This window comes from Parasteatoda tepidariorum, chromosome 2 (assembly GCF_043381705.1).
Source record: "Parasteatoda tepidariorum isolate YZ-2023 chromosome 2, CAS_Ptep_4.0, whole genome shotgun sequence".
Classification (NCBI taxonomy): domain Eukaryota; kingdom Metazoa; phylum Arthropoda; class Arachnida; order Araneae; family Theridiidae; genus Parasteatoda; species Parasteatoda tepidariorum.
In genome coordinates this window covers 18,811,226-18,830,052 of record NC_092205.1, presented here as the reverse complement: position 1 = coordinate 18,830,052, position 18,827 = coordinate 18,811,226, and the positions used below count along the sequence as shown (strand labels likewise).

Sequence of the window (18,827 nt, the reverse complement as noted above, 5' to 3'; positions counted from 1 at the left end):
AGAGCTGACCGTTGCGAGACGTGCAGGAAGAGAGTCAATTAGGTTTCTGAAGGTGTTCACTGGGATGTTGGGCCATGCCGACTAAAGTGCCGTGGCCATCAGCGCTGCATTACGCTGTTGAGGATCCATTGCGCGAACAACCCGATCGAGGTGATCCCACAGATTCTCGATTGGGTTTAAATCCGGTGAGTTTGATGGCCAGGGGAGTGCGGTAAACTCATCCTGATGCTCTTCGAACCTCGCACATACACTGCGAGCTGTATGACACCTCGCGTTGTTCTGCTGGTAGATGCCATCATTCTGAGGAAATATCATTTGCATGTACGGGTGGACATGATCCGCAAGGACAGATGCGTACTTGTGCTGATCCATCGTGCCTTCCACAATGATGAGTGCACCCAGTGAACGCCAGAAAAACATTCCCAAACCATAATGCTCCCTCCTCCAGCCTTCACTGACGTCGAAAGTAGGTGGTGGTCACATTAATGTGACTGGACTGTGTATATTTTGACAGCTGATATAGCAAGGCTTGCTTCCGAAAAAGTTCGATTGAATTTCCCACAGATTCGATTAAATTGAGTTTCACAGTAATTTTTGGTTTGTGCCCTTTCAAATATGGAAAGTGAAAAGCAGAGATTTTGGCATATTTTACTTTATTACTATCGCAAAGGTAAAATTGCTGTTCAATCAGGAAGAAAATTATCCGAAAAAGCCTAAGATTTTATTTCGAAGCTCGACATATGGGTTCCACGTATTCTGACAAAAAGATGTGGTATACAAATTATTAGCGTACCTGCATTTTCTATGACTGCAGGCTCCAAACTTCCTTCCAGAGGTTCCTTTATATTTGGCATGGACAGTCTCTGTGGACTGGAGACTAGAGGCACCAACTGATGCTGACGGAGACGGCGACAGAATATAGAAGCAGCCTCGGGCTCTAAGGCTATCAGAAGCTGTTCTGGATTTTCTGGCGATGCTATGCCGGCCTATATGAAAAGAAAACCCATTTGAAACATTGTTTTCACATATTGTGAGAAAATAAATTCGATGCAGCAGTTACCCTGATAGTATACAGGGTATGCATCAAAGTTTGCTCAGAATTTTTGAATGGCTTCCTCTGTAATTGAAGTGGTATAAAGATATTGTAAAGTGGCTATATGCTACCAATTTCGAAGCCCCTGGTGGAAAGCTGTGAAGTTAGCGTTTTCTATCTTTAAAAAGAGACTAGATGGAGAGAGCTAACTACAGCGTTGAAGAATATTATGTCTCGTAGTATACAAAATAAAATATCAAAATTAAATTTTTTTTCAAAAATCAAGAAATTTTTTTAACAGTACCAGACTGCATTTAAAAAGGGCAAATGACAAACTAAAAGAAAGTATACTACAAGCAAATGTTATTGCAGAATAATTATACAATATATTATTTTTAGTTGCAGAATTACTTTGCTTAGAACAAAAAATTTCAACAGCTTCCAGTATGACTTTGTTGATAGTCTACTGAACAATTTATAATAGTTTGAGATCAATATATAGAAACTTTTCATGCTACTGTTGCATTAAAAAAAATATTATGCCAATATCAATTAAATAATTTCACTTCGTATCTACAAAAGTGAGTGTCCCTAATTTTTAGCTAGTCAAGCTAATGGTCGGAGATTTTCGTGGTTTTTCTGCCAATGTAACCCAAATGCGGGTTAGTTCCATCAAAAAGTCCTCCACGAAGGCTAGTTTCTCCCAATGCTTGATCCAAGAGTCCCCTTATCTTTTGGGTTCGGTGAAAAATTACAAGGCTACCGAGTTGAACATTGATATTCTCAAAATTGGGTTGGCTATTCAACGATGATTACAATATAACGAGATATGTTAGATCGAGAAAATTCATTTCTTTCGATGCTTCAGCTGGATTACATTAAACTCCGTGTTTGCATTCATTGCAAATCGAACCCGCAAAACAAGAAGTATGTATTAATGCCCGTATGCATAAGTGATGAGGCAAATTCAGTCCGGTTCCGAAGCGGACTCAACTCATTAGCGGGAAGAAGTCTTCGGTTTGGACTGATACTGCAGTTTTTAATTTTTTTTTCAAACTACTTTCAAAGTAAACTTTAAACATATATACAAATACTTATGTACCCGGTTTGTAGAACGCTGGACTCGTATTTGTAAGAACGGGAGTTCAAATCCAGGAGGAGGAAGAATCCCCGTGTATTAAATAGTGACCGGTGCATGTTAAATCTGTCTGGGGCACAAAGTCCTCGAAGTGCACAAGACAAAGATACCTCTGGGGTTACTGAAATGGAGATTGATTGTCCTCTGGTCCAGGTCAAAATTACGATCTATTGTTGTTTCTAATACCACTTGCCATATGCCAACAAGTCTGCTTGGTAAAACCAAGTGAATTTTAAGGCAGAAGGTGCGTTTCTTGCTCATCAGTGGTGCCATCTATGGCCAAGAATACGGTTCCTGACTCACACATGTCGCAGCCCGTTCATAGAGCGGACCCATGCACCATTTATACATCCACAGATCGTTTTTTTTTCCAATGGCAGGCACTGAATTTCAATCTTTGCCTATACTATGCCAGAATTGTTGCTCATTTCGCGTTACCCAGTGGCGAGCAACATTGCCCACGCCACACTGCCACAAACCCGTTATAGGGTGGGCCACATTCACACATCATACACACAACAGAGGACAGCACAAAGAGAGAGAGAAACATCCATGCCCAGAGCGGGATTCGAACCCGCAGCCTATGGCTTCGCAGTCAGGCACGCTAACCGCTCGGCCACCTGGCCGGCCATCCACAGATCGTAATTTTGACCTGATATTTAGCCCCTTCACTGAGATGACTTGACCAGAGATGAGACCCGACACATTTAACGTCAACCGGTCATCATTTACTACACAGTGAATCTTCAGCCGGCTTCAACTGTGAACCTAAGTCACGGAGGTGAGCAACATTACCCCCCCACACACACTGCCATAGATGCCTGTCCATAGGGCAGGTCACATCACACAAGAAACATCCATACCCTGAGCGGGATTCAAACCAGCAACCATTGACTTCACAGTCAGGCACGCAAACCGCTCGGACACCTGACCGGCACACACGCTTTAGTGGGCTTCCTGTATTGATTGAACAATCTTTCAAGTATAAAAAAGAAGCTTACTTCGTATGAGGCATTTCTCATAAATTGTTTGGCAGGCTGTCTCCAAATGGCAGGTACAGTGACCACCCATCGGACATCATCGTTGAGGATGGTAGTCGCAGATTGGTCACTCAACTCCTGGAGAGCGTGCTTTCTGAAGTATCGCAGTGCATGGGCGAACACTGAGAGGGCGGACACACCTTGACCATTGGCTGCATGGATCATAGTTTCTCTGCTCAGGTGCTGCAATAAGAAATCTTGTTAAGGTAAATATTATTTCCAGACTCTGACTCTATGTTAAAATATTTGTCTGAAATTGAATGAGAATGTTCATATCTTTATATCATTGCAGTTCATGCACTTTTTTTCATGTTTATTTTAAGAGATTAAAGAACAAAAAGGTTTTCTTTCATTTTATTGATAGCCATAATGCTAATAGTACCAAAAATTAATGAAACGATTTTATAAACGCAGTTAAAAATGCATTAAAATTTAATTAATAAGCGAGTAAAAAAATATTATAGTCAAACGAATCAAAACTGAGGAAGGCAAAACGGAAAACAGCAAACTCTGCTTGATTAACGAAAATAAGTTATGGGAAGCTATAACGCGAGATAAAATTTTTATTACAAATCCTATTTAACCTCCATAACTTATTTAAAATTCCAAGTATAGAGAAAGTGAGTACATGTAATAAGTTTCAATTGCTGAAAAAGAATTTGAAAATATCAAAATGAAAACACATTATGAGAGGATAACTTAGGATTAAGCAATGGAAAAGTTCTCTTTCAATTTGATATTTTGAAATTTTCTTTTTAGTATTTAAGACTTCATGGCTTACTCTAGGTTTGGCTGAACTATTCTATAAATTTTAAATTACTTACGGAGGTGAAAGAGAAGTTGCAATTAAAAGTTTCTCTCCTCTTGCGATGAAAAGTTTTCTTAAGAGGCTATTACCGGGAACTACTTCAAGTTACATCCAGCAATCAAACATGTTTTAGTTCATTTTATTACAGTCGTCGCACATCAGACCCAATTTGAGTTTACAACTACCAATGTTCACCTCCGTAGTCTTGAAATTTTGAACCTAATCCAGAAGACAAGGGAACTCCTGGATCAAGTATTGGGAGAAATTTGCCTTCATGGAGGATTTTTTGATGGAACTAACCCGTATTTGTCTTAGATGGAGAGGAAAATCACTAAAACCTCCCATGGTTAGCTTGACGGGAAGGGGACTCTAACCCATGATCCGTCTACCACTAAGGATATTTTACGGCATCACTGAGGTCGCTGCTCTGCGAGCGGTGTCCAACCTACATCAACCAGGGTTTTCCCTGGAGTTACTTCTGCCTCTCTTGCCCATTTTTCCGACGTGTTGCCATGGATTGCCACCAAGCCTACCTTTTTGAATCCTCTTTTTCTTTTGCTGAGAGGGCACGTGCGCCCACTTAGTCTACACCTACAGTATTCTCCGGATGCCCCCTAACGGGGGAGGGACGGGATGAGGCTTTGATGATGATAGATCTGGTCGGTGCGAGACGGTTGCGGAATTCGTATCGACCAGCCGTCGCTGGGATTCGAAAGCGGTTAACCTCATTGGAAGGCGAGCGCTCTATCCCCTGAGCAACCACGGCTCACCAGACATGGTTTCATGTTTTTCATCCTACTTGAATCACTGGTGATTCGACAGATTTCGATAATGTGTTCTCTCTTCAACGCTTAAATAAAAATTTGCGTCTATTAATAAGGATGTTTTTTTTTATTTATTTACTTATTTCACTTTCAGTTTTTATGACAGTTTTAAATACAATATAATCTAAGAGGTATCAAACCATGCATATAAGAATATTTTAACAATATTTTATCCAATTTTCATCTAAAACTTTAGAAACCGTGGAGATTTTACGATTACGATTTTTAGTAAGAATATTTCAACAATATTTTATGCAACAATATTATTTCATCTAACTATAACCGTGGAGAAGTGATTTTTGGAGACCCTTAAGAAAAAAATTATTTTTGAATGAAACAACGAACATTGGTATTCTCAAAACTGGGCCGGCAGTTCAGATTATAAATAAAATAAATTGCTAACCTCAGTCTTATGCAGGGTCATCTTGAACTTCTCGAAATAGAGCCATCTTTTAGAATCCTCTGGCTCTAAATCGTGGTAGAAATCTCTGGCTGCGTACCCAAACGAGTGAAATTTTTCATCTGGATCCAAAAGAAGGGTAGTGGGTGTTTTCTGATTTACCACGCCTGGATCACCCCCTGAAAAAAAGGAAAGTCAAGTCAAAGCAAACACCAGCAAACAATCAAAAATTAGTGCAAGCATTTTTTTAATACGATACTTTGCAAACATTATTATTCGATACATCTGTTAATGCGATTTATAATTAGTAATAAAGAATTATGCACTTTATAAATATATTAACCCTTTGTGGCTACATATTTAAAATTTATTCGGTGGGGTTAGTAGGGCGTCGGGCCAATGTTCAAGAGGGCATGAATTCGATCTCCTACCACCGAAGTATTCTCGTGTAGCAAATGGTGACTGGTGCACGCTAAATCTGTCGGGTCACAAAGTTCTCCATGTTTCCATAGCAAATCTATACCTTTGAGGATGCTGAATTGGAGTTGGATGTTCTCTGGTTCAGGTCGAAATTACGATCTATGGATGAATAAATGGATGCTTGAATAGGTCCGCCTTGTAAACGAGCTGTGACATATGTGTGGCAGAAGTCATATTCTTGGTCAAAGATGGTGCCACTAAAAAACAAGATACGCATCCTCTGCTTTGAAATTAGCTTGGTTTCACTAATCAGGCTTGCTGGTATTTGGCAGTGGCATTAGAAACAACAACAAGAGCAATAGCGTTTTTCTTTTTTAAAACAGAATTGATTTTTTCTTCATTATGCAGGGTGTTTATAAAGTCCCGCATCCATTTTGATGCTTAATAACATATAAAATAATAAAGATAGATTAAAATTAATAATATAAATGGTTAGATAGACTGGTTAAATAGAAAAGTTTCATGACCCTTGTCAATGAACTTCCACGTGTGTACCCTTCGTCGCACGGAGAATATCAAGTCGATGGTCAATTTCACGCCAGGTATCAGCAAGCATGTCGGCATCCACAGAGGCTATTGCGGTTGTAATTCTGGCTTTTTGGTCATCAATGTTCGACATATATATATCATGAGATCATCAGGTCATATCAGGTGACCTGGGTGGCCAAGGAATTGGACCTCCTCGCCCAATCCATCCTCCTGGAAAATGGTCATTCAAAGAACTACGAACGATGATACCCCAATGAGGTGGTGCACCATCTTGTTGTAAAAAGACATGTGGCTGAAGCTCCTCTAGTTGTGGAAATACGAACTTTTCCAACATGTCTAAGTATACGACGGATGAGACCGTCTTTTCTGTAAAAAAAGGCCTCATGACTCTGTCGTGCATAATCTAATCTAAATTCGGCCAATTCGATTTCAAAACTGTCTTTGCTTTTGTCTCATTCTAAATTGTACTTAGCATCTCCTAATATGAAAGCTTTATTTTTGGTCAAAATTCTTAAAATATATATTAAGGGTGATGTGAAACATCCTATATTCCTATGCAAGATCTTGTACAGTACAAGTTGTACAGGATATTCATCCTAAGATATATCCATAAACGGGTAAAACATAAGACAGTGAAGTAATGCATTAAAAGAGTCCCAGTTTGAAACGAAAGAAGTAATTAGGCACACTTGAAAATTGTTTTGCAAATATAATATTTTTATTATTTTTGTAATTAGAATTTTAAACCGCTATAGGGATATTTTTCGTAGAAACATTTTGCTTAAGTATCGTAGGAATTGAGATAGATTTATTAAAAGAAATTCAATTTCATTGCCGAAAATAAATTTGATTATTAAGACCATATTTTTTAATGGGAAAGGATGCGAGATTTCACTTACTTTAAAAAATCGGTCACGTGATGAAAAATAAACAAATTTATGAGTTCTGTGTTTATAATTACGAATAAACTCAGTGAGAAATGATTAAGTGAAAGAACACACAACGCTAAGAGAAAATAGGTTCAAAGTGCCGGTTTCTCATTTTGACCTTACACTAACCTTCACTGTTTACCACATTAGTATATATTTTGTATTTTCTGAAGTTACCGATAGATGGCCTTAAAAATCTAAATTTAAAAATTTATGAATTTGGGGATAAGAATACTCAATGCGGACTTAAATAAAATGATTTACAGTGTCCTTTCCCTTAAAATTTAAATGCTGCTGAAAACGAATTTTTTTTTAAATTAGTTCTCCGTTTTATTTTCATTTATTTACTTTGTCAACTTACCATCCCATTTTCGCATCATATGGATGTTGTCGGAATCCTGAGTGAAACTGAAGGCATATCCACTGTAAGTCGTTCCAAAGTCGATGGCCACAACAACGAAATAATTCTGTTGTGGAGATGAACCGCATTGGCTTCCAGCTCTGTTCGACGCATCCGTGGAATGGCCATTGAACAGTGGATGAATGCCGGACGAAATGACATCTAAAAATATCAAAAACAGTGAAATCAGAAACAATAGAGCAAAAACTCTACTGTAAAATAACTGCTATTCATATTATGCAATATTAATCAATTGTTAAAATGAAACTGACAATTCCATTTCGTCGGATTACTTCCATAAATACAACGCATTTCTTACCTTAATTTGAGAAATATCCTTTTAAAATTTAAACAGTAAGGGTTGAAGTAAGGGTGTATCGCATAAACAAAGTAAACAATGCTTAAATACAATATTTTTTGGCAATTATTTTTAAAAGCTTTAACATTAAATTAAGACTAATTAACGATTTTTGTTTTAAATTTTCTAAAATCAGTTTTTGAGCGATCAAGGAAGTCTATATTGTATGACATGAGTCAAATGTAAAATATGAGTCAAATGAAGACTCAAGGTGTCGAAAGATTTAAATCTTACGACGTTTCAATTTTTTATTTTTTTTTAAAAGAATTTTCAAAATTTAGAAGAAAAAGTCAAAGCATCAAAAGATTTAATTCTTTAGATTTTCAGATTTTTTTTTAAAAAAATTCCAAAATGTAGAGGTTAAGGTATGGGCATAAGTGAGGAGGAAAATACAGAAATCAAATGAAGATTCAAGGAGGTGTTGGAAAGATTCAATTCTTTCGACGTTTCTATTTTTTCAAGAAAAATTTTCAAAATGTCGAAAAATTAATTCAAACAATCGAAGAAAATTTATTCCTACGACATTTCAATTTTTTAAAGAAAGTTTTCCAAAATATAGAGGTTGAGGTGTGGATCAAATGAAGAGGATACTTAAGAAGAAAAATAAAGATTCAATGCATCAAGCATTTAAATGAATTCATCGTAGTCCTTGAAAGCCGAATTTTCCTTCCGTGGCCTTTCTATGGAAAAGGCCGTGCATCCCGATGATGGAGATTAAATTTATAAAAATACAATACATCTTCGAACTTACTAACATTGCAATTCAAATACATAAAAACTTTTTATTAAATTTCTCAATTTAGGAGAAGACATCGCTCCTGCTCGCTTCGCTTACCAACGCCCGTTATTTCTTCGCATTCCTCCTTGTTTTTCACTAAAAATTCGTTGTTAATACAATTTTTATATTCTTACATAAATACATTTTGTTAATGTGTTAACCATAACAAAATGAACCGTAACAAATTTTCAAGATATTTCGTATTTTGGAATAATTCCAAGAACAACCAGATAATTTAAATATTATCCTTCATCATTAATTTTTTTATTTATTTATAAATATGGGAAGTCGCATGACCCAAACATCTCTAAATTTATAAAATAATTCTCTTAGTATTTCTTTAGAGAATATTGGAAAAAAATATCAAAAACTGAAAGTGTCTTCTTTTTCAATATTATAGGGTACTGTATTCGACACATAAACGGACGAAGCTCTCACGATTTTATTTTATATTTTATAACCGTCGTTGAACATCCGACTCAATTTTGGGGTTTGCGACTACTAATGTTCGACTCCGTAGCCTCGTAATTTTGAACCCTATCCAGAAGACAAGGGAGCTTCTGGATCAAGTATTGGGTGATATTTACCTTCATGGAGGACTTTTTGATGGAACTAATCCGCATTTGCGTTACATGGAGAAGAAGACCACGAGAACCTCCTACGGTTAGCCTGACGGCAAGGGGACTCTAACCGATGATCCGTCTACCAATGAGGATATTTCACGTCAGCATTGTGGTCGGTCCAAACCGGATGCGGAATTCGTATTGACCAGTCATCGCCGGGATCGAACCTCGGTTTACCTCATTGGAAGGCGAACGCTCTATCCCCTGAGCCATCGCGGCTAAAGCTTTCACGATTGCGGTATTTTCGACAATAAATATCAGGAGCATGGGTATTAAATATTTGAATATTTGTACTATTTTTGATACATAAACTTTTTTGTATCAGAGGGAGGAAACAGTAATTTCAGAGATGCTGTGAACTTATATTTTTGGGAGAATGGAAATTCTCATTTTTTCTCGAATGAAATTCCTAATTTGACCGAATCATAAATTAGCGACTGCAATTGTTTTTCCATATAATAAAGAAACATCAAGAGAAGAATTTTTTAAGCCTTCATTTTTGTTTTATCATCAGACATAAGAATACAAAACTGCAAAAAATTACAATTTTACTGAGAATAATTTTAAAAAAAATCCGATTTTCGTAAATATGCCGAATAGCCAGACAAAATTTACCGGAAAAATCTTAGTTTCGTTTATAAAAATGTCGATATCTTTTAAATATTTAAGCTAGTTTTACGAAATTTTATTCGGTTATTTCATATAATATCCTAAGACATTAATACATGTTTATTGCTATATTTTCTAGCACAGGGTGTTCAAAAACACTCAATTTCTTTTGAGATTCGTTGCCATCAGTTTCTCAAACCTCTAAAAGCTTCTTAACTGTATCTCTTAGTAAATCATGAGAAATTTTAAAATGTCAGAAACTGTAAGAATCCCTACCATTATTGTAGGGTAGTGTAGGAAAAAGGAAATACTGAAAGTTCGCTCGTTTCAGTGCGAAAAATATACTGTATATTATTAAAAATCTCAAATTTAAAAGTTTGCCTTTTAAAAATAACGTATATTTTTTAAACTTCTTTAATTGCTTCACTAAAAGTTTTTGTTAAAAAAAAATAACGCATTTTGAAAACCGTGAAAGTAAGTTCTCTTTAAAGTTTATGCTTTAAAAATACTACACAATCTGAAAATGTGTGATTTTTTTCCTTATTTAAGATCATGTTAGAAATGACAAATGACTTTTTGACAAATTTACAATTTAAAAAAAATTTAGATCTCATTCTCAGTGCGAATGATATGATCTTAACAACTTATTATCTGGACAAACTATTTCAGCGGTTGCTCTCATCTTGCTCGAAAACGAAACACACATCACCTAAATCTCTGGGACAAAGGAACACAAGTTTACTAGTGTTATTTGTGTCTATTACCCTATCATTTATTTTATTAAGTTTCAAGGAATTGTAACTAAAATGTAAGAATTTTAACTGAAAAATGCTATTATTAAATTTCAATTGGGGCCAGTAATTTTGATCCTATCAAATTTTGAATGCTTTTATTTATTTGTAATAGGCATGTTAATATTTTTATCCTCTCAAATTTCTTCAATTTCTAGTCATTGTTCTTCTGTTATTTTTTCTTTTTTTTTAATTTTTAAATAATCTTACTAACATAAAATATATACATTTATATTAAAATATATATATATCACTGATCAGATATTATATAGTAAAAATTTTGTTTATTTTGGAGTTGGGACGATATCCGCCGAGTATTTGTTGTTATCGAAAGATTAATTGCAAAATATTAAATATAATTATGCTCCTGGATATGCTGAGATCATTCAGTTGATTTAAACGTATGTAATACTTTAAATTTTAGAAGTTATTACTCGTTACTAACATATCATCCCGTCGAGCAATTTTGCAAGATCTGAAGTCGATCGCTAAAACATCGCTTTAGCACAAATATTGGATAACCACATATTACAATATTAGATCAAGTATATGCCTTATGTAAATGGGTTTAGCGCAAAATCCATTTATATTAACCAGTAAGAAAATGTGTTTTTGTGAATTTTTTTTCTCATTTTGTATTTTGTCAATGTGAAAATAAATTTGGAAGTAGTTCAATTTAAATATTTTCTTATTTTTGTATGCATTAAGTTATGTTTGTATCAGGTATATATTTTTTTAAGCCAATTACTATATATGTGAAAATAAATTTCAAAATCTCCCGAATGAATTTGGCGTCATGTTGGCGAAAATGATATACGGGATGATAAGTAAGTACTTAATATTATGTAAAAATCGTTTCTGTGAAAATAATTACTTATTTCGATTGCCAAATACATTAACTTATACATTTCCCCCTACACAAATAGAGGATCTCTTAAACACTCTAAATTAAGGCACCTCTAGATCTGCAAATCAGTCTTTATGTTCAAACAAAAACAACAAAATATTAGAAAAATCATAACTTACCATAGTGGCTGTCGCCATTTGATTGCTTGAATCCTCTGGGTAATGAATCATAATTTCTTGGCGGTTTTGGTGGCGCAGGACTACCGGCTCGGGTAGTTAGATTACGTGACTTCTGGTCATTAGTCAAAGACATAAATCGCTTCGAGTCTTCTATCTCTTCCCTTCCCTTGTATTTTTCGGGATAACTTCCATTATTGGAGGACGGCAGGAGCTTTTCGTATTTGCGTTCACTTAGCAGCATTTCTTCCACTAAATTATCTGACTGAAGACCTTGATCTCTAAACATAGACAACAAGAATCTCGTGTTATTAGGCGAGAGAAATTCCCACACATAGAAAATGCATCAGCTAACTGATCCTAGAAAAGCAAAAAATCCCCTACGGGTATATGTTACCAATATTTGCCAATTTAATCCAAGGGACACACATCACTGATCAAAACAAATAACTCTCTTTCTATAGAAAACGATATTTTTTAGAACGTTTTAGAATTTCAAAACAAAATGGCGCAATGGTTTAAGCCTTAATTTAGAACTTATTTACTATAAATATAAGGACATTTCGATTTCAAATTTCATTTGCTTGATACATTTCGTCGAAAACGACATTATCACCCCAAGTAATAACACAACTGATGGCAACGAGAAAGTCGTCTGATTGCTCATCCGGGCGAGACGAATGCATTTTTTGAACTTGATCATCAAAAGAAGTGTTTAAAAAAGTAGGCAACCTAAATGCAGATCACAATAAACACCTTATAAGATACGTGTGAAGCATTTCACATTAAGTATCTAATGATCTCCCCAAATGATATGCCACCATCCTTTTTAGTGACACGAAATATTATAAAAAGGGTCAAATATTTATGCGCCAAATTACATCAGATCGTCCCATTCGCGTGTAGTTAACGTGAACTCTTATTACGTCATCATTCTTCCGTGACCAACTAATGATATCACGATAGTATGTAGACCCCTTCAACTAAACAATTCCATGGTTCTTCATGAGCGTGTATGCAAAAAAGCCGTTGGAACGCTATTGTAATCGTATAAATTAATACGCCGTGCATGTCTGTATAGACAGATAAGTGTTTTTATAAACGCATCACTTATATTAATTTGGGCTTAATATCACTCCGTTAAATTTGTTAGACACAATTTAAATTAAAAACAATTCATGCGTGTTTTGGAGTTAATTTTAATTATTAATCAATGTTCCATTTAATTATTTATAAATAAACTTTTATTTCAGTGAGTGAAACGATGAGTTAGGGAAGATGTTGCACAGACTGAAATACGGAAGAGGTGTGAAAGTCTTAGCTGCATTATGTTCGATATCCCCGAATGATCGTATTTTTATATACCAAAATGCTATTTTGATTGTCAGCTGGCTCACTACAAATATGACAGTTAAATGTTCTGAAAATAGACACAAAAATGTACTTTTTTCTGAAAAAAACACTTTTTTTTCTTCTTTATCATAGATTCTAATTTTAGGTCTAATTGTAATCTAGATACTATCTGGATTCTAATTTTAGATCCAATTCTACATTTCATTTGATAGATTTAAATAAATTATTGGAGGGTAGCCATAATGCAGCAATTCGAAAAATATGGTCTTAATACTTTAATCATGATGGCTCAGTGGTTAAGGCACTGAACTGTCGTTGTGAAGAACTGCGGTTCGATCCCTAGTGACGGCTTGAAGCCCACCCAATTTATGATCGATGTGTACCAGCTTATCTGAAAAGTAAAGGTGGCCTGTGCATGACCACATTGCCACAATCACGCCATTGGTCATGAAAATGTTAAGACTTGACCACCATACATTCCCTGGCCAAATTATTAGACGCACTATAAGATTCTCTGTAAAATCATAATTATCAGTTGATACTATACAGCTTTGTTGTTTTTACGTGACTGAAACCGGTTTGCACTTTTTATGTTCGTGTAACAATTGGTTAAATTAGGCGATAGATAATATAAATTGTCACACGAATGCTTTGCTTTAAGTTTAGTACAGACAACAATCAAAAGTTAGTCCTTATTTGCTACCGAAATCGTTTTTATATTATCTTTTTGTGATTCGTCTTTTGAATCTTTTGTTGCTATTGCAGTTGAATATAAATAATTTAAAAACCATAGCCGATAAAATTATAAGACTTAATTTTAGCATAAAAATATTAATGGCATCAACACTTTTAAAAGTGCAGGTAATATCAGTCTCGCAAAATAATTATTCTTTCATTGGAATAGATGTTCTAAATTTTGGGTGTGTGTATAAGAAGATGCATTTGGCGCTGATGAAACGCGACAGAGAGAGAAAAAAAAAGAGAATATTTTCTTAAACACCTGAGCACATAAAAATGTTGAGAGGAGGTGGATTTGGTTTCTGATATTAAAAACGTGATACAAATCAATTTATTATTTAACTCTGTGTCATATTTGACCCACTTTCCAATCACGAACACGACAACGTCAACGATTTTTCAATTAACTATGATTTTGAATTAAGATATTCCACGCTTCCTAGATACAGTGTGCAAAACAGAAAAAAAGGGAACACCCTGATTAACTTTTGGTCTAATGATCGGATTTCCTCGTCATGATTTTCGGACTTCATCTCAAATATGCTTAATAATTAGCACAGGCGATATATTTTAACTTACGAAATCAGGAGCACAAAAACATTCTTTCTCTAAATAAACATTTTTTTTTTCGGAGGATACAGATTTCCGGATTCGGAGGATACAGAGATACCACAATTTTGGAAATAGGTTCCTTATAGTTTGGTCAAGATAATAGCCGAGAGCCGCGATGTTCAGGGGATAGAGCGTTCGCCTTCCAATGAGGTGAACCGGGTTCGAATCTCAACGATGGCTGGTAGGTACTAATCTGCATCTGGCTTGCACCGAACACAGTGCTGACGTGAAATATCCTCAGTGGTACACGGATCATGGGTTAGAGTCTATTTGCCGTCAGGCTAACCGTGGGAGGTTCTCGTGGTCTTCCTCTCCATGTAACGCAAATGTGGGTTAGTTCCATCATAAAAGTCCTCCATGATGACCAATTTCTCCCAATACTTGATCCAGGAGTTCCCTTGTCTTCTGGATTGAGTTCAAAATTACAAGGCTACGGAGCTGAACATTAGTAATCGTAAACCTAAAAAACTGGGTCGGTTGTTCAAAGACGGTTATAAAAAAATAAATGAATAAATAAATGAATAAATAAATAATAAAAAAAGGCAACGGTCGAAAGTTTGGATTCTTAATGTTAATCTCCTTTTTGTGTATATCGCCATATCTCGAGAACTCCTTAAGTGAATCAAATAATTTATGCATGCAGTATTAAAATTTGCCTATCTAACGATAATCCGATGGTCACAGGCATTCCGTCAGTTATTTTTATTATTTTTTAACACATACTTTCTTTAAAAACATTTAGTTATGTTTATATCCAACCAATAATCCATTGTTTATATAATAATTAAATTACAAAAATGGTACGCATTTATGAGAAACTGCATTAGAAACTTCCCTCGAAATTTTCTAACTAAATTCGACAGTCTCAATTTTTATTACAGTTTTTTTCCGTTTTTATTTTATCACAAACCATAATTCAGCATATTTTATTCATTTTCATCTTATGCATACACCAAAAACAAGTACTGAAATAGACGTCATTCGTCGCTCAAAACCTGTGAATTCAACTGTGTCTAACTCAACACCATATTTATTCTGTATAAAATCATGGAAAATTTTAATCCTCAGATTAAATATTTTTATAATAATCAGCAGGCATTCTTTGATTAAAATTTTCATAATTATGAATGAACTTTATTTATAAAGTAGGAGTTCCGACAAAAAAAAGTGGATAATTTTAGGTTCCAAATATTTGGAACAACTGCCCTAGAGATAGACGGATGATGCGTTAAAATTCCCCGAAAATAAGATTAACCGCGAGCGGCTTTCTTGCTTTCCTAATGGAGTTCTCTTGTATTCTGGGTTGGGTTCAAAGTTACAAGGCTGATGAGCTATTGATAGTAAAAAGACCGACATAGACTGTTCAAAACATGCGACGAAATAAAAAAAAATGTGAGATGCACATCGACTTCACTTAAACTAGTAATTTTAATCCATTATTACCCTTTTTAAACGCCTTAAATTATTATCCTCAAAAGTCTAAATCCATTATAATCCTTTCAAACTCCTTAATTCTTTATTATTCTCTATTGCCTAAATTTATCAATATCTTTTCAAATGTCTAAATTGATTATTATCCTCAAACATCAAAATTTATTGCTATCCTCAAAGGTCTAGATTCATTAGCATAATCAAGCATCAAAATTCCTTATCTTCTAAATGTCTAAATTCATTGTCAACGCCTCAAACGTCTGAATTTATTATGAGCCACAAATGTATAAATCTATTATTATCGTCAAAAGTCTAAATCCAGTATTATCCTTTCTAATAGCCTAAGTTCATAACTATTCTCAAAAGTTTAAATCCATTTTTATCCATCGAACGCCTAAATTCTTAATTATTCTCTAACCCTTAAATTCATCAATAGCCTTTCAAACGTCTAAATTGATTATTATCCTCAAACATCAAAATTTATTATTATCCTCAAAGGTCTAAATTCATTAGTATAATCAAGCATCCAAATTCATTATCTTCTTAACTTCTAACTTCATGGTTATCCTCAAGCGCCTGAATGTATTAGCCACAAACGTCGAAATTCCTTATTATCCTCAAATGTCTACATTTATTACCAAGATGCTTGCAATCACATAAAAATCAAAACTTACTTAGTAGATGTTACAGATGTTTGCAACTGATAAACTGGCTTCTCAGCAGGTTTTATCGGTGATTTGTTGTTACCAGGAGCATCCACCAGACTGTTTTCGAAATCGTCAATCACCTTGAGAGATTCTTTATCGACGTAATAGTCGGAGCTATCGTCATCGGAATAAGATTCGATTATTTGGGGGTCCCTACCACTTGGATGAGAGGACATTCTTTTCAAGACCTCCTTCACCATTTTTGGACTGCGAAGGGGTGTCGTTGTGGACTTCTTTTGAGGAGGAATGTCTATGGTCACGTGATCTTCATTACATTCATCTAGTTTCTAGAAGCACCAAAAAAACATACAAGATTAAAATACTATTTTTTAACGTCACATAATTCAAGTTTAAAAATGAGAAGTTTTATGGCTTAATTCAGAATTTCAAACAACATATCATCGGTCAGCTTTATATTCAGGACATGTCTCAATATGTATATTTCATAAAATGAACCTAGCTCAAAAAACGTATTTAAGCTATGCCCCTTTTTTTTTACATGCATTTTAACCTATCAGTGGGCTTTTTATTCCGGACATATGTCAAAATGTTTATACCAGAAAGTGTCATAGATCAAAAAGGGTATTTAAGCTATGTTTGTTTTCTTAAACACACATTTCAACATACCATCTATGAGCCTTTTGTTCTGGACATATTTCGAAATTCGTACTGCAGAAAATGGACATAGCTCAAAAAGTTTCCATTTTCTTAAACGTGCATTTCAACATATTATAAGCGAGCCTTTTTCTCTGGATATATTTTAATAAGCGTATTTCAGAAAATGAAAATAGATCAAAAAGCGTATTTAAGTTTTGCACATTGTTTTAAACACACATTTCAACATGTCAATGGTGAGCTTTTTACTCTGGACATACCTTAAAATGCGTATTTTTAGAAAATGGACCTATCTAAAAGAGCGTATTTAAGCTATGCTCCTTTTCTTACGCTTTTCAACATTCCATGGGTGAGCCTTTTACTCTAAACATATTACAATATGCGCATTTCAGAAAATGGACATAGTTCAAAAAACATTCATTTTCTTAAACATGCATTTTAACAAATCATTGTTGAGCCGTTTATTCTGGACATATCTCAAAATGTTTACTTCAGACTGTGGACATAAGCGTAGTTAACCTTTTTCTATTTTCTTACACACGCATTTTGAGCTCTGTCCACTTTCTTAAATACACATTTTGAGATAGGAGCACAAACGAATGACCACTTTTAAAATATTTATATTTACGAAGCTATTTCGCATTTTACTATGTACGTAAATTCAAAGAAAATACTATAAATATTAGATGTTCTAATTAAAAATATTTTATACGTGGCCTTTCTGTGACATGACAAACATCTAGCCCAAATCAAGTTTGTTCCAAATATTTTGCAGTTTCACCCTGTCAATGGCACCTAATGCTTCCAGAAAATTGCTTTCAAGATCTTGCAGCAATTTTGTCACCGATAGCTAATAAGTACTGTCTTGGACGGTGCTATGGCTTACCTTTAATCTCCTGTCCACGCAATATCACCGGACCGAATACCATATGATTACTTTCTATGAGGAACATCAAGCTTTAATGCTGAAAACACTATATAAACTTAGCGCATTTGTGCAGCATTCGAAAGCATTTACGGTGTGAAACTAAAAAAATGTGTGGAACTAACTTGATGAAGACTAAACGTTTTTCATGTAGAAAGAAGGTCACAGATCGGACATTTGTAATTGGAAGGAAAAAGATTTTTCTTTAATTTCGCGTATCATTTGTTGTAATATGTGCAATAGTTTCGAAAATATAAATATTTAAAATACGGTTATTGATTTATGCTCATAGAAATGTTCTATCCAGACACTGAACTACAGTGGCGTACGCAAGGGATGGGTTTAGGGGTTTTAACACCCCCCTTGAGCTCAGACAAAATGGCAAAAATAAAAATTTTAGTAGAAATTATGCGAGCTATTATTTTTTAAGACTATATATTTTTATTTGCCTTGTGCCTACTTTTTTTTTCTCACGGTATTTCTCAGGATACTGAAAAAACATTTACTCTAATAGGGTTGTACTTTTGAAACCAAATTCACGTGATACTGTTACGGACTGGTTCCTTTCTGTCCTGCCAGTATAGTTTTCGAGACTGGCTGTCAATCGCGAGGTCTTTACGCGATGATTCTGGAATCCTAAACGTTCTGTCGTCTTTGAGACAATTCGAGAATTTTGGAGATGCGGTGAAAAATTATATAAAAGGGGGAACGGAGTACAGTGGA

General features: G+C 34.9%; 1 protein-coding gene across 1 annotated transcript in view; it reads right to left on the bottom strand.

Moving 5' to 3' along the window:
- The window catches only part of LOC107448359 (heat shock 70 kDa protein 12A), a 59,073-nt gene that overhangs the window by 8,148 nt on the left and 32,098 nt on the right, over nucleotides 1-18,827 (bottom strand). The window contains exons 4-9 of the mRNA XM_016063523.4: nucleotides 16,532-16,851; nucleotides 11,727-12,004; nucleotides 7,503-7,703; nucleotides 5,247-5,422; nucleotides 3,173-3,394; nucleotides 794-986 (exon numbers count right to left, since the gene is read on the bottom strand). Of these exons, the coding sequence (XP_015919009.2) occupies nucleotides 794-986; nucleotides 3,173-3,394; nucleotides 5,247-5,422; nucleotides 7,503-7,703; nucleotides 11,727-12,004; nucleotides 16,532-16,851 (1,390 nt within the window). The remainder of the gene's footprint in view (nucleotides 1-793; nucleotides 987-3,172; nucleotides 3,395-5,246; nucleotides 5,423-7,502; nucleotides 7,704-11,726; nucleotides 12,005-16,531; nucleotides 16,852-18,827) is intronic.